The 17057-nt window shown below is 36.6% G+C and overlaps 1 protein-coding gene across 2 annotated transcripts in view; it reads right to left on the reverse strand.

The window, feature by feature from the left end:
- LOC139719180 (inosine-5'-monophosphate dehydrogenase 1b-like) overlaps positions 1-17057 on the reverse strand; it is a 45928-nt gene that overhangs the window by 15685 nt on the left and 13186 nt on the right. For both annotated transcript variants that reach the window (XM_071630613.1, XM_071630612.1), the window contains exons 6-9: positions 6451-6648; positions 5306-5505; positions 3039-3129; positions 2372-2467 (exon numbers count right to left, since the gene is read on the reverse strand). In XM_071630613.1, coding sequence (XP_071486714.1) covers positions 2372-2467; positions 3039-3129; positions 5306-5505; positions 6451-6648 — 585 coding nt within the window. The remainder of the gene's footprint in view (positions 1-2371; positions 2468-3038; positions 3130-5305; positions 5506-6450; positions 6649-17057) is intronic.

A 17057-nucleotide genomic window follows, 5' to 3' on the forward strand; every position in this document is an offset into this window, starting at 1 on the left:
AGTAATCCCTAAAGTACAAGAGAAGCACAGGTTACAAGTAGCTCCGCCCATAATGTTACCTTCAGAAGAATTTGAAATAATATCCAAAATTTGGCTGGATACTCATCTAAGTTTGTCGTTTTTGTTTCCCTGTTGCTGCTTTAGGCTGATTCCAAAATCTCAACTTAGCTTGCACTAGTAACAATAGTCCAACAATGTTCCAATGCAGTTCCTCTTATATGCAACTCACCACACATAATTGGTGGCATAGTGGCAGGACCATACAAAATGCAATAGGAATATCCTTTGCACATACTGGTATACAGGATGCCTTAAACTGCCCTTGCACAGTGTGACACGACCTTCACTACAAGGGAGTTCTCATGTGCACATGCTTGATCTCCTATTCCTACATGAAGTTAACAAGATGAATAATCCCTTTCTCAATGTTGCTCACATGTTCACTGAAATTTAAGATATCACATTCACTATGATGAAAATGATATACGCCTTTGTAAATAATATCACATCCAAACGAGAACAAAAACAGGAGAACAGATGCAGCTCAGGGCTAATTTTGACCTAAATAACCCAAACTAGAAATGTCGCTACAGCGACTGGTTATACCCCCGACCAAACAACATTTCATAAGCTTTGGTCAAAACAACATTTCATAAGCTTTGGTCAAAAAACTGAGGAAGTAGTTAAATCCGCAAGATCTTTCCTTGATCTTCTGCCATTAATATGCCGTTACCATGGCAACGTACTTTCGGGTACTGTCGAAAAATGCATCTTGCACATCTACAACCAAAGGCACACATCTGTACCAAGTTTCATGGAAATTGGGCAAAAACTGAGGAAGTAGTTTGCAACACAAAATTTTCCATCATTTTGGCTGATAATATGTAAGCTGTTACCATGGCAACATACTTTTTGTCACTGTCAAGAAATGTGTCATGCTGACCTATATCCTAAGACAAACATTCAATATGAATTCCATGAGAATTGGAAGAACACTGATGAAGCAGTTTTGCCATGAAGCATTTTGCCCTATATTTTACCAATAACATGCCGTTACCATGGCAACGCACTTTTTGCCACTGCGGAAATATGTGTCTTGCACATTAACATATTCAGATGAACATCTGTACCTTATTTCATAAAAATTGATCAAAAACTGTGGGAGGAGTTCGCGACGCAAGATTTGTACCCATTTTTGCCCATAATATGCCGTTACCATGGCAACGTACTTTTGGGTACTGTCAAAAAATACGTCTTGCACATCTACAACCCAAGGCACACATCTGTGCCAAGTTTTATGGGAATCGGTTGAAAACTGAGGAAGTAGTTCGCGACGCAAGATTTGCAACGGACCGACCGCCCGACCGCCCGACCGCCCGACCACCCGACCGTCCGCTGATTCCTATATACCCCCTTCAAACTTCGTTTGGCGGGGGTATAAATATGTGTTTTAATTGACCATGCGATATGCTTTGGAATGATGGTACAAGTTGAGAGGCCTACATAATAGCTCCATGCAATAATCTAATCATGCCATGGAAGACATATCAAAGCCATGATGTACAATGATATCAATATTACTACAGGTATTACTCCACTTGTACATAGCCCTTATGCTGAATGACAGTGGAACTTGGAAAAAAAAAATAGTGTGGCACGTAGCTTGCATTACACACAAAGTACCTAATCAAAAAAAGGCATCACTAGAATTTTCTTTGACATTCTTTGTTTTGTTTTTGTTTTTTTATTGCCTCTTCTAGACCCTGTTGTGCAAAAGAGATGTGACTAGTGTGAGTTAAATCATTATTACCCTCGCCAAGGAAGATTATTTTTCATCAGCGGTGGTTTGCCTCTTTGCAAAATAACTCACAAAGTTGTGAACAGATTTGAATGAAACTTGCAGAAAAATTTGATGACACAAGGAACAGATGATTAAATTTTAGTAGTGATCTGGGAATTTTTATGAATTTTTGAAGTATTTTTTATTTTGGCAGATAGAGTAAATGAACTTGGGAGTTCAAGCTGCACATATTTGAGGTTTGCATACATGCTCTAAAGCATGTGCTCTGCTTGGGAAAGGCGCCACTTAGCTGGAAGCTTATGACATAAACAAAAGGCCTTTATATTAGGAAATTGGGCGATTTTAAGCATGCATTTATAATGGGTGGAAATGAGCTCCTTGGCAGAGGTCTGCATTCTAGGAGTGCTTTGCTAGTTTCAGTTGAAATGTCATGGTGTGCTTGTTACATTGCATGCTTGAAAGAGAACATTTCTGTCCTCCTTGAAATGTTCCACAAACAAGGCTTTTTATCTTTAAGAAATGGTGAATATGATATAATCTACCCACAACCTGTGGTACATATCTTCTTACCTTCTTGTGTAATACAGATTGAGCCACTCCCCATGCCAACCCTGAGAGCATCCACTCCAGCCAGAATCAAGCTTTTTGACTGGGCTACAGTTACAACTGAAGAAAAACACAAGATGGATCTTACATTAACACGGGGAAAATTGGGGCAGACACATGAACGAGTTCATGATGGCGACAAGGACAATATGACTATGACAGAAAGAAGGTCAATCTCTGCCTGCTGCCTAATCTCAATTCATATTTCTTTATTGAAAAATCATGATTGACTTTTTCACAAAATAAAAGCAGGCAACAAAACTGACAATGCAGATTTCGGGGCTGCCTACCTCTGCAAATGAATAATAGACTAACGTATAGAGTCAAAACATATGCACTGATCAAAAATTTTGTAACTGTACAATGAGCAATCAAATAAATTAAGTTGTTTTTCTAAAGATCTGATTGACAAAGAATACAGAACTTTTGACTGGATGTTTCACTCAGTCTATATCACCAACTGAACATCCTCAAAAAGCTTCATGTGAAGATTTAGGGAAACATCCTGTGTGAACAACAGTCACCTACAGCTACTGAATGGATTACACTGATTTCTCAACCTCATATGACATGCATGAAATTATTCTAACTACCAAATTTAAGAAGATATCGATTATGCATGGTTACTTACCATTACCACCAACAACCTGGAGAGAAGGATATTTTTCCTTCATGTACTTGATCATGTTGACCTGGAATATTGAGTTGCCTTGTGAAGAATCCTGAGAGGCAGAGGAGAGAGTCAAGATATACAAGTTTCAGGAACTGTACACAGTGATGGAAGTAGGGATTTTCAAACAGAGTCCTGAATCAGCACGGAGCACAAACTGGTATTCTGGAGTTGAACACTCAGACAACCTACATCCTGCCAAGAAATAATATGCTGTGATTCAGGATGTAACATGGTAGAGATTTCTAAATTCACTTATTTTGGGTAAAATCTGATAGTATTTGTGGTGTCATGACAGACTTGATAATCCCTAGACTTTCAATCTCCATGTGCAGAGTTTTCAGGAGCTTCTTCATTTGGCAAGAAGACTATTTCAGAGCCAGGATAATTGATGTTAAAATTACTTTCTGGTGACTTTTTGATGATTTAAAGGTTAGGTCAACAGTTTTAATCCGTTCCTTCCGCAATTCTCTGAGTGCCTTTAATGCCCCCAAACGAGATTCTTTTCGCCCGTCGACAGAGAGGCACACAGGTTGGTAATCCAGCTGTGTGAAGGCAGTCGAGCGGTTCATTGTGTCCCCCTTTCTACGGTCAACTACATGTGCCCGTGAACAATGGAAATATCGATCGGGTGCGAGGTATGAATAGAGCGTGCGCTGATGAGCTCTCAGAATCTTTTGTTCTACACAAAACCAGGTACCTGAATGAGGTGACTGGGGTCAGCGAACCCGCATTTCTAACTGATCTTAGCCTTGATCATTATGTACATGTTCGTACGAGTTTACAGCAGAACAAGCAAAAAAACTAAATCAAGAAAAGGTACATAATACTGTAAAACCCCCTTTTTTAAACAGCAGGAGAACAAATCCTGATAGAATAAACTCTGATCTTTTTATCAAACCCACTTTTCTGAGCATTTTAACACAAAGAAACATGAATTTAGGCCACTGAAGCAGGCACCCTTGTCTTCATTTTGGGAACCTGGTAAACCAGGTTCCCGTATATCAGTTGCTCCCACGGGAACCTGGTAAACCAGGTTCCCGTAAGGAACGGGTTAACACACAAACTAGAACCCTGGGTGCACTATGGGATGAACAAGTGTTCACAGCACACAGCTGCTATCAACTCCTGGATGTATAGAAGGACATTATTAAGCAAATAATCAACGTTGGTGAAGGTGAAAGGACAAACTATCACTTCCGAGGCGATCTGGATGTAGCTATCTTTCCAAAGCGCAGCTGAGGAAAGATAGCGAACACATTCAGATCACCAAGGAAGTGATAGTTTGTCTCATTTCCTGAAACCAAAAGTTGATTATTTGCTTTATATCCTACATCTAGGGTCCTAGATATTCCCATTTTATTCCACATCTGAAACCGTTTTAGCTGTCTTTAGGTATCCTCAGGGCTTGCCCGGCTATACGTAGTTTACTGTAGACATATGCCCATATAGATGACAAAACAACGAATTTGCTCCGCCCCCGCGCATGGCACCAAAATAAAAGTGCATTGCACTGTGGTCTATCACTTGACCCAGGTCAAATGATAGACCACAGAGCAACACACTTTTATTTCGTGCGTACTCAAAATTGTAAGTTATATCACGCGTTGGGGCTGTGTGGACTAAGAGATCAGTGAAACAAAATGACTATCATCATAGAGTGTAACGCACTTTTCTTCTCAGGTGATGTGATGGGCAAAACTACGCTTTATCACGTGATCAGCTCTTGACCAATCCTAAAGCAAGATTCTTAGTATGTGGAATATAACACAAAATATGACTATTCCTTGGGCTTTCTTTCGCTCTGTCAACCGATAGTATGAGGCAACATCCAGAAAGATGAATTCATTCAATATCCCTTTATTTTTCAAGAGCAAACTGTTATCTGTTACCATTTATACCAGTTATTACTAACTTCTTTTAGCTTTTGACAATATATGGAGTAAGTACCATATTTCCCACAAAAATCTGATGGCACCATCACTATCAAAGTCGATAAGCATTAAAGGTGACAATATGTAGAGAGGAATGCGAATAAGGGGAACCAGCTTACTGGAGAGAAAAGTACTGCTTGATCTTAGATTTTGCATCGATGACTACATTGCATGAATAAAACAGAGAAGATAGAAACATAAATGTTTGTACATGCCATGAGCGGTATCATTATTACAAGCTATCTCTCATGAGGTTAGGATGAATCAGATATTTGTTGAGCCGGAGACACTTACAAGGATCACCACGTCAACCCCAGCTTGGACCAAGAGCTCCAATCGATGTTTGTCCTCTTCTCTGGTGCCTATGGCTGCCCCACACAGCAGCTGCTTCTTGGAGTCTTTGGATGCTAGGGGGAACTCCCTGTGCTTCTTTAAATCAGTGCGTGAAATGAGTGACACCAGCTCATCTTTTTCATTCACGATGGGAAGTTTGCCTAAAGTTGATGAGAACATGAAAATAGGAGGGTTCAAACACATAAGTCCTCGATAATTACACAATGTATAACATGAGCACATTAGCATGCCAACAGGCCAGTTTATTCGGATCACAAGCTGTATATCTTGCTAACACCATGAGGTCATTTTATGCCGTTTGATCATCTTTCCATCCCGCTATTAATGAAAGCAAATACCCACTATGAAAGTAAAAAACTTCCTCTGGTAATCAAAATGTTCACACGCAAACAATTTCCAGCTTTAAAAAAAAAAGTATAGTGCCAGTGCACTACAGAGTCTTTACTAACTCACAATCTAACATGTGAGAAATAGATTTGTTTCATTTTTTCCTCATTACTCTTGTTTTAGAGGAAGCAGTTCCAATAAGTCATTTCATTTGTTCTCACTGTTATTCCTCTATACATACCTCTGCAAGACATACTAATATGTAATGCTACAAGTTACCTAGCAAGTTTTTCTGATTCTAAAACCGTGATCTTCTGTGTGATACGATACACATACTTATGTACAGTACTTTCTTTATCTACAGTACTGGATATCCCCACTCAGAGGAAGCCTCGGACTTTACTGGAAGGCTTCAACCTACAATGGCAAATTCCAAAATAAAAATAGAACAAGGGAAATTCAAAGAAATCTATTTTCTCCTCTGTAAATGGTATCACTTACTGACCTAAAAGCATTTTACCCTTCTACCATTTTAAACAGAAATCTCAAAGTTTGGTTTGGTCATTACATGAAATCAAACAAGGTATGACAACAATCAGGCAAACAGAACGTGTAGCTAAAACTTTTCACACAAGGTAACATTATTCAATAGTATCATCTAGGAAACTTCAAATAAAGGCTATGATCTTGCCTTACAATTGAAAGCATTACTGCAAAAAGAATGTTAACACCATATTTCATACACTGTTAAAAGATACCTTTCTTTGCTTTCTGAAGAAGATCATTAGCCTCCTTCAGGGTGACGTTGGCATTGGCAACCACGAGGTCCTCCCTCCTTGTCATGACAGTACTCAGAGGCTTGCTATAACTCTCTGGCTTCAGGAAATCAATATCTCTGGCAGTGACAATACCAAGCAGCTTTCCCATAAGCCTGCCTGAGTCTGTGATTGGTATGCCTGTCATGGTCAAAGAAGACATCACATATCATCCATTAAATTACCAGAACTACAACCTTAAACACACACACACATAGAGATGAGAACAAGAACTTTGGAAGACATTTCAACAGCAAGCTTTCACACTTTTCACAAACTTTCATCTCCAGCTACTGTCAGGTTTTAATATTCACAGAAATCCAGTATTCACAGTTCTAGTAAAAGGATTTCCATTAAAGTGCTGAAAAGTACATCTACACATGTACCAGAAGATGGTAGGGATGAAATAAAGATGGTATTTTCTTTAAAGTATTCATTATGACTCCAGTCTGACTTTATGACAGAAATTGTCATTCAAAATTCTACAAGTAAGGACTCTTTCAGATGATACATAGAAATATAAATCTGACAGATCCTTTAAACTATTAAACTGAAAACCCTTTTAAACGAGAAGACAATTATTGTTCCTACACAAACCTGTGAATATTAATGGTGCTAAACTGTGAGTGTGGAAAAGTGAGAGTTAGACACATCAAAGAAAACAAGGATATTTTGAAGGTATTCATCAAGACTAGTACACAGCAAAACTTCAGTAACTTGTTATTGGCTCATTGCCATCTGCATTCTCAATCAGTTTTCAAAGTTAACTCGGCATGTCATGACTGACATTCTTTCTCCAGGCATTTAAATTGCAATGACTATGAATTTCAAACGAGTGCTCTGAAAACAGACTAATTGATTTCACTTCTCAAAATGGAATATTGAACCCTTTGATAACATATGATATCCCAGCAGCATGGCCAATGTGAGGGTTCATAATTGATAAGCCTATTCTCATTATTGCTAAAGATTTCATTGAGACCACAGCATGCTACTATCTTAAAGTCAATTGTCTTCATTGTCTAAATATGAAAGAGATAAGTAAAAATAAACTTCCTCTCTTTAATATTGAAATATTACAAGCTCAGTTAATGATAAAGAATAATATTTGTTTAAAATATCAACCCATGGTGCATTGAGTACAATACAAAACTTTATGGCATAATAAAAATATAACTTTTCATAAAAAATACTTTAATTTTTGATGGTTGGTATCAAAGCGGAATTGTATTTTTCAAAGACATTTTCAAGAATGGCAATTGTATCTATTACAGAAATTCTGGCTCAATTTAATTTTTTTTTATTATATTATATTATGCCAAGTTATCCCAGAGTCATGGAAAAGCAATGGAATCATGTATAAAGTTTGATAGTAGATCATCAGGAATTCCTAAGATAAGAATAGGAACAAGAAATCAGAAAAGATGTATTCCAGATGTTCCAACTAAACAGTTTTACATACTTTTGTCTACACATTGTCCTGATAGTAACAGATGTTGATTTATTAGGAAAAGGTATTCAACTCATCATTGGATTGGATGAATATATTCAAAAGAAACTTATTTCATTGCAAAGAAATAAAATGAAAAATTTAATTTTTAAGATTATGTATAATTTACTACAAGTAAAAAAGAATTTGTATAGATGGTATATCAAGAGAAGGAAAATGTCAGCATTGCAGTGTAGATGAAGATAATCTGCATGCATTTATTGAGTGTAAAAAAAAAAAAAAATTCGGATCTAACAGTTATAATCAAACAATGTCGATTTTGAGATAACAGGAATGCATCTTGTTAAAAGCCCTTATTAAAGGAGACTGAAGTAGATTTGTTTTGACAATTGCCTTTTGGTATATCTATAAAAATATTTTCAGCTGTTAAGAAATAAAACAGGAAAAGAATGTTGTGAAACTAATTTGCCATAACTGTTTGAAAGAAAATTTTTGAAAGTCTTTTAGCCCATGCAGTAAATTTAGAGCATAGTTTTGACTTAAATCACCACCTGTGATAAGAACCAAAGAGTTTCAATCACTTCTACAAGCACTTAATGATATTTGATGATTACCAGTACTTAATCAACTGCAGAGAGCTTACAAAGTGCAATTTCTTCAGAAAAAATAAAATAAAAAGAGATTCAATCGACGAAAGAATGGAGACAGATTTGTTACCAAGCACAAGTACACTGACCTGGGTAAATTTTTGCAACAGGGATCAACACAGTTTCATATCCTGTCAGTTAGGTCTGGAGAAACAGAACACTCACTGGAGGTAAATTCTCCATGAACATCAGGTTCACTTTCAATAAATGAAGCTTGTTAAGCTGATGAAGGCAATAATATCAAGTGTGATTTTGACTGATCGATATGATTTATAGCCAAAACATGAAAAGTCACAGAAATTTTTGATTTACAGCACTTCTTGACATAATACAGTGTAACTGGTTTAAAATGAAAGAAAATAACATATGTATATAACAGGATATCAATAAATATCCTTTTATTTTACCCTAGCCTCAATACTCAGTACCAGATAGGCACTAAATAGATATTACAACTCAAAGACAGGATTTCTCAGTAATCACTGAAAATTTAGTTGTATTTCTTGAATTTTCTAAAGTGAATCATTGTCAGTGTTACAGATCTACAGCAATTTCCAATCCATACAATATATCTATCAGGCACAGGAGGTTGCCCTTGTATCCACTTGTCAGAGCCAACCTATTGTTGTACATGTATGTCTTACTATCACAAAGCTAGATCACCTATTACATGAATAATCTCTTTGCATTGCCTTGTAAATGAAAACATGTAGTACATGTTTTCATTAAGGCAATGCAATGCAATGCAATATGATGAAGGTAACCTTCACCACAATAGAAACAGCTTGCTATTTTACTTTCTCATTTTTACAACATACATTTTGAATCAAAGTGAAAGTAAATCTAAATAAATTCATAATACATGAACAATAATTGATGAATAAAATTTAGGCCTACTGCAGTGATCTATAAAATAAAATGCTTTGAGAGAATAGATACTGATGGTTTGGATACTTTTCTTGGATAAATACAAGCATCAACTTTCTGTTTCATTTTTACATATTTGCTACAACATACAACATGCATGATCACAAATAATCTATCAATATCCCCTCTCTTTAGTGTGTACATGTTGGGGCAGAAACATACAATACAATTTTCTTGCATAAAATATAATTGTGACATTGAGGCAAGATATGCTTGGATCATTTTTAAAAAACTGTGAATTTTGAATACTGCATATCATATTTTGGATCACACCTCCTCACTTTTACAGGTATTCATATAACAAGATTTAAAGTTTTTCCACATTTTGGTATCAATAGCCTTGAATTGTACTTAAACCAACTGATGATGAAGAAATGAATACCTAATGAAAAACTATTCAAGCATGCCTCTTCTTCCCATTATGGGGAGCAATTCATCACTGGGAATACACCTTCCTAGCAATGAATGTATATAAAATCTTTTAGTAAATGTTTCCTTGCAACCTTTTAAACAACAGATGTCATGGGCAGTTTGTTGGTTCTACATTTTGTAGTGTATATCAATAGGATATGTAAATGACTGAACTGATTCCTTCAGTCAGCAAATCTACCTCTTCCATGTACATGTAATTAAAATGGTTCACATCAATGCTGCCCAGGTTGTTAATATGTGTGTTGATATCAACTTGTGAGAATACAACCACTCACAGCAACAGCGATGGATGTGATATGAAGCATATTGGCGGGGGGGGGGGGGGGGGGGGGGTATTACAGCCTGACGTTATTTTTAATCAATCTGAGTAAAAGTTTTTGAGGTAACACTCAACTTTCTCAAGACTCAAAGAAATGTTAACATTTTAGAAAAGCACTGCAGCAATTAATTTGGATGAAGAAAAAGAAACCATAACCATACAGGCACTGCTACTCAGCTGATGTATCAGTATTAAATACAAAACACATCACACTTTTACTTATTTCAACCTGCTGCTGGCATTGCATTGGGAGAACCTGGATATATTTCATTCTATCAATTTCACTCCCATTTGTCCAAGACTGGACTAAATGTTGGCAAGCATGAAGCAAAAAACAAAAAATTGTTCTGGATATTCATCACAGTGATAACAAAATAAAATTGTGGTGTATTGGTTCACAAGTTCTTGTGCATTCAATCAGTGAAAACATTTATTACAGAAATAGTGAATGATTGTACCACTATACAAACCAGAAGAACTTCATGTGAGTTTGCAGACACACATACAGTAGCAGTAAAATGAGTCAAATTCTACGAGGAGTTTTTAAATCTGAACAAAAGAAATGATCTCCCTCTCCTTCATCTCTTCTTAAAGGAATTCCTTTCCTGAACTCTTGCATTTCAAAGGCAAATCCATGATGATGTCAGCAGCCATGAAAAACAAGACTGTCACTGTCACTGTCACTGCAACTGTCATTATCATTATCATTATCATTATTACCATCACTTTGGTTTAATATAACATTTACTGTCTTTACCATAATCACATCACCATTAGCTCAGAAGTTTCAAACCTTTGATAAAGTATACAATGTCTCTGATATGTAAAACACTGAATTGATTAGCATAAGGTGGTTACATCATGCCCTATTTTATATTAATTAAGTGTCAGGGGAAGGGCTACAACTTTCATTTGTGAATGATAGTACATGCATTCTGCATATAATTTGCATTAAACACCTTGAATATAATTTGTAATAAAATTGCATTTTTGAATGGAACAATGATATGCGTAATGACAAAATCATTGACTAAAATCAAAGCAATATAACTTTTTCTGTATCTCTTTTCACCCAAACAATAAATGTAGAATGCAGCACATTTAGACATGTCTTCACCAAAGTCTAATTCATATGGATTGTATTATATTCATGAATCATTACATGATAAAACCTACAATGAAGGTTTTTACACACCATATCATGCCACAAAATGAGATAAAACTTCAAATTCAAGTGTATTAACATACTGATACATGTATATCATGAAAGCAGGCAGAAAGCCTTTGCCTGGAAGCTGCACACCGAAGTGTACAGTAGCTGTTTTTTTCATACAGTTCGACCTCAATTATCCGGCCTCCTTTTATCCGGAAATCTCTATTATCTGAACACGTTCACGCAGTGAAGGACTTTTTTCTTCATCCAAAAATTGAGAAAAAACAGTGACTTTAAACTCAATTAAAATTTCTACAAAACTCATACAATTTACCTACAAGATACACTTTATTTTTGTGAAGAAGGGATTACAATTTTTGCGCAGGCTAGCATAGATTACACCACCGTTGCAGGGTACGCTACCTGCCTAGCTGCCAGTGCACTGGGACGGCAGCTATATACATTAACATTGTGTCTCCCATATCCGGCCAATTCGCTTATCCGGATGAGCGCTGGTCCCGACATGGCCGGATAATCGAGGTTGAACTGTAGTACTAAATGTCAAACTGTTTGCACTCTTCTGAAAGGTGATAGACCAAAATGTTATCCTGTGAATTTCTGTTGAATCTGACATTATTTTGTTAGAAAGCCCTGTGTATGCATTTCCTAAAGAAGGTTTAGCAAATGGCCCTGAAACTTGTAAAGACATCCATAGAATATCCTTTTTCACTTGACCTTTCACATGAAAATCTCGGCAAGGTACATGTAATGTGACAATGAACTAATCATTTAGAATTTGTACGAGTTCCCTTAAATACAATGAAAAAAAAAAACACATCCACATTTTCACTAACCGACAAAGGCACGTATTCTACATAGTGCTATGAACTCAATGTTCTCAGTTTTGGAAGAAATATGAAACCAGAAATGTCGCTATGGCGGCAAATGGTATGCCTTCGCTAAATCGCATTACTCTCTCAATATATATGAACATTACATGACAGTTTTACATCACCACCAAGATATTGACATGTTTGAAAATTTGATGGTACAACCCCAACTGTGTTGAGTGGTTATATCATTCAGTCCTTGAACAAAGTTTCATTTAACCATTGACCCTTGACCTTTGACCCCATGGCTCATAACTTCCTGCAAATGATTACTAATACTGATGTGAAAAGAAACACCAATTTTCATGACAATATGTTGAGCCATTTTCAAAACATTGAAAAATTTGTGAACTTCAGGGTGCTACATAACTTTATTTTACCACTTGCCCGGTCAGACAAGCAGATTTTTAAATTTGCTGCAAAACACTTGCACGAACATTAATTTTACTTGCCCAAACAGAAAGCCAAAGATAAGGAATATTATAGAAAATCATGTGAACAAAAAACTCCTGTAAGTCAAGGGCTTAAATCACTTGAAGAAACAGCACCATTGATTCGCACACGCAAACAGTAACAAACTTGGTCCGATCAAGTGTTGCCGTTGAATTGCAAAAGTGAAATTTCAGCATTAAATAATGTAATTTTAGCATTTTCACCCGACATTCAACCCTTGACCTTTGACCCAATGACCCCAAACTGCAATACATGTACTAAGCTTCACGAAGAAAATAATTATCATGTGAAAATATACATCAATTTTTATCAAAGATGTTGAGCCATTTTCAAAACATGGAAAAGTTTGTGAAATTGTTGGATTTTCAGTTGATCTATAACCTCATGGTACAAATCGCTTCCTCAAAAAATCTTTATCTGGCAATAAAGTGTACACACATACCTAGATTTCATGAACATACCTTTAGGAATTGCAGAGAGACAGGGTAAAAAATGGAATTTCAGAATTTGACATCGACTTAAAAGTTTGACCTTGATGTGTGCACCCACAAGTTGATAGGCACAGATTGGTCCACACCATGCCAATTTTTCTTTGGAAACTTCAAATGGTACTCAAAATACATTGTCCACAAAATGTATTTTGGGTGGACATTATATGGATGGACAACCTCAAAACATGCCTTTGGCGACACTTTGTGGAAGAGACATAAAAACTGAAAATTATCTTTATTCTGGTTGATCTGGAATATCTTCAAGGAAATTATATCCATACCCACACATAATTTATCTAAATGTAGACAATGCAGGACAGATGCCATGAAATCAAAGTAATTTACTTAAGTCTCAAACTCTGATGAAATGAAAGCAAACTGGGGAAAAAGTCAGTTAAATCTCCATGGAAACGTCACTTTCACACCCTTAGTTAGTGGGGAATTCACTGCAAAGGTACAAAATAAAGATAGACACAAATTTGAAAGTTCAGACACAGAAACTTAGATTAGTGATTTGTCCATCCTCCAGATGTGAAAAGATGTCAGTGGTTGGATGAAGATGATGAGAAAACACTCAGGGTTATAACCAATATAGATACATGAATAAATGGAAAAATGAATAATCACACAGGCCTGCAAGTGACTTCAAAAGAGTTTTGAACAGAAGCAAGGAGAGAATTCTAAAACTTATACCAAGAATCTTGTGCGGCAGATCTGCAGTAGCTGGGATTCCTACAAGAATGATGGTACATAAAAAATGAAATAAATAACAAAGGAAACTAAAAAGGTGGATAAAATGAATAGGACAGCTCAACAGGAAGTTATATGAAAAAAAAAAAGATTCACAACCAGAAATAGCATACATCTAGGTGAAAGAAAATGCCTATATTCAAAAGAAAATTCATGGAGAATGATGAAAACACATTTGAAAATTGCAACATCAGTTATATACTGACTTAGGTCCTCAAAATGTGAACTACATGATATGTAATGTAAATTGCAAATGTTGTATTGATGGCTTTAAGGAAGATTTCATTGTTACTCTTGTGTGTCAATTCCATTAATCCATTAGATTTCAGTGAGTTTGTTTACCAACTCCTCATGAATAACATGTGATACTTACACAGACTACATCGCATCAAAATACATGTACATATTCCCTGCATAAACCACATTTTCCAAGGTAGAAAACTATAGGAAATTAGTTTCATTGTGATTGAATTCCCTGCCATCATTAATACCATACTGATGTCTTGAAATGACTGCATAGACTATTCGAATGAATTATATTCTTGTCTCAAGTGTTTTATTACTTAATCAGTCACAATAAAAACAATTCATTTATTTGAATAAATATGCAGTACATGTACCTGCTGCATGCTATAAGGACTAGAACCAGCACTGGCTGTTGGGCAGAAGCTGGGTGGTCTAGTGGATAAGATACATGTACCTCTTTGGTAATCAGGAGGTGGTACAAGTGTAGGTTCAAATCCTGCCCAAGTATGTACAGTATGCCCATGATTTTCTATCACGACTCCGTTGTACTATACACTGATTAATCCAGTGCTTATCTACACTGTGTACATCAATGTAGGGCAATTTGTCAATCACTTTCAATATTTTGTTGTGTTAGTAATCTCAACATAACAATAAATGAAAGCCAATTCATCGAATGAATCCTATACTGTAAATGCAGAAATTTTTGCGGTACATTAATTTCCACATATTTTGCGCTACTTCAAGCTTGTGCAAATTCTAAAACCAGCAAGATAACTTCACGAAATATCTTCTCTGCACATCTGAAATGGGTTAACAATTGCGCAGCACGAATTCAAGAACCTGCAAATATTTTTTGAGCCGCTTGGGGCAAAAATGTCATCACGCAAAAAATAAAAAATAAAAAAAGGTTTCTTACAACAATTTCGTTACAAGCATCATAACGGAGATGATTCTATGGTACTGCGATTGTTACTGCCAGTTGTTAAAATCTGGCCTCCATAATAATGTGTAAGTAAGACCCCGTTTACAGTGCGAGGCTCGGCCACGGCCGTGCCCAGCCCCGCTTCAGTGTAAACGCGCAAAAGGCCAAATGCGAGGCCAAAATTGGCCTCGCATTTGGCCTCGCTCTGGAGGTGGTCTCGGCCTTTTCTTGGTGTAAACGCAAACTGGGCCAAATGCGCGGCCAATTGCGCCTGTATCTTTCGATATTCAAGATATTAACCCCCTCAACGTCGAAAACTAGTATAGTTTAAGGTGGTTTTGTCCTGAAAAGGATTTTTTCCTTCGGCAAAAGCCTTTGCCCGAACGGCGACTTTGTCGCCACAGAATTCAGTTGGCAAAGGGTCTGAAAACCAGACAATACCAAAATGCGTTAGTTTACAAGCAGAGCGCCACTACGACCAAATAATGAAAGGTTTGAATCAAAAGCGCGGCCGAGCCCGGCAGTGTAAACAGACAAAATTGCGAGGCTCGGCCGCGGCCAAGCCGCGGCCAAACCCAGCCCCGCACTGTAAACAGGGTCCAACAAGGTGGCGCTAAACAATGCCGTAACCCGGAGTATGACAGTACTCCCAGGTTACAGCATGCGGCATTACATGAGAAATCTGCACTGTGATCACACAAACATTCCAAGACATGAATTGCAGGCAAAATAAAAATTCTACATGTTGACTGGCACATTATATGCAAAGACTAGAAATCTTAGAACCAAAACCCTACATACTGCCATCCGGAACTCAAATTCCTAAAATTACATTTAGAATTCCCTCCCCTTGAGTCACAATATGTAAAATTCAAAAAATGTAAACAATGTTTACTCACCATCATATAAATATAAAGTACTGGTAATAACAATCAGCATGTCTTTCTCTATTACCAGCATACAATGTAGCTTTGACAGTATACATCAGTTTTCTCACACTGACAGGACGTGTCTGAAATTCTACCTTTTCTATGCATGTAAAAGTACCATTATTTCTATATTTCCTCACAAGTCAATTCTTGATACATTTTCCTCATGACTGCGCTGAAGATACACCAAGCTGTTTGAGTTAAAACACCACTTACAACAAATAAAACAGGGATTCCTATCAAATAAAATGGACCACATATTGGTCTAGACACACACACATTAAAAACAAGAAATGATACCAAGATCATCACATCTTGGTCATTTGGCCATTTGAACAAAAATATTATCTAATTTCAAACAGATATTTTGACATCAAAAGATTTTCACAATTTTTTTTATTTCCTATAAAACAGCTTTACCATTGAGGTAAATTCTCTATTGGGAAGTACATGTTGGCTACAGCAGATCATAATAACTTCATGACTAGTGCCAACTTTTACTGCAAGTAGAGGGTTTCCTACAATTATTCCAAATTACAACTCAAGAAATAAAGAGTATCTGAGCAAACAAAGGTTGACATGCTAACGCTTGACTCTTAAAGGGTATTCTCACTCTTCTACGATGTACATTAGAAAAGGAGGCAATCTTTATCTACAAGGTGATATAAGCTTGCAATAAACAAGAATGCAGAAATAGGAAAAGTAACACACATTCTGGACATAGTATGTAATGAAACATAACTGTAACATGGGGCACCATGTAGTTCATCAGGTCCTGTCGAGCAGGTTGTGTACCAGTGCACAATTTATATAGCAGTCTTTTTAGCATGTGTGTGTGTGTGTGTACACTGTCTTTACATGAGGGTCAAAGAGAAATACCGGTAGTTCAACAACTTTACCCTGCCCATTTACAATGTACATGTCTCTGTAGTTCAATA

This window comes from Diadema antillarum, unplaced genomic scaffold, assembly GCF_040938485.1.
Source record: "Diadema antillarum isolate AM-2024a unplaced genomic scaffold, OU_Dant_1.0 scf00000107, whole genome shotgun sequence".
Taxonomy (NCBI): Eukaryota; Metazoa; Echinodermata; class Echinoidea; order Diadematoida; family Diadematidae; genus Diadema; species Diadema antillarum.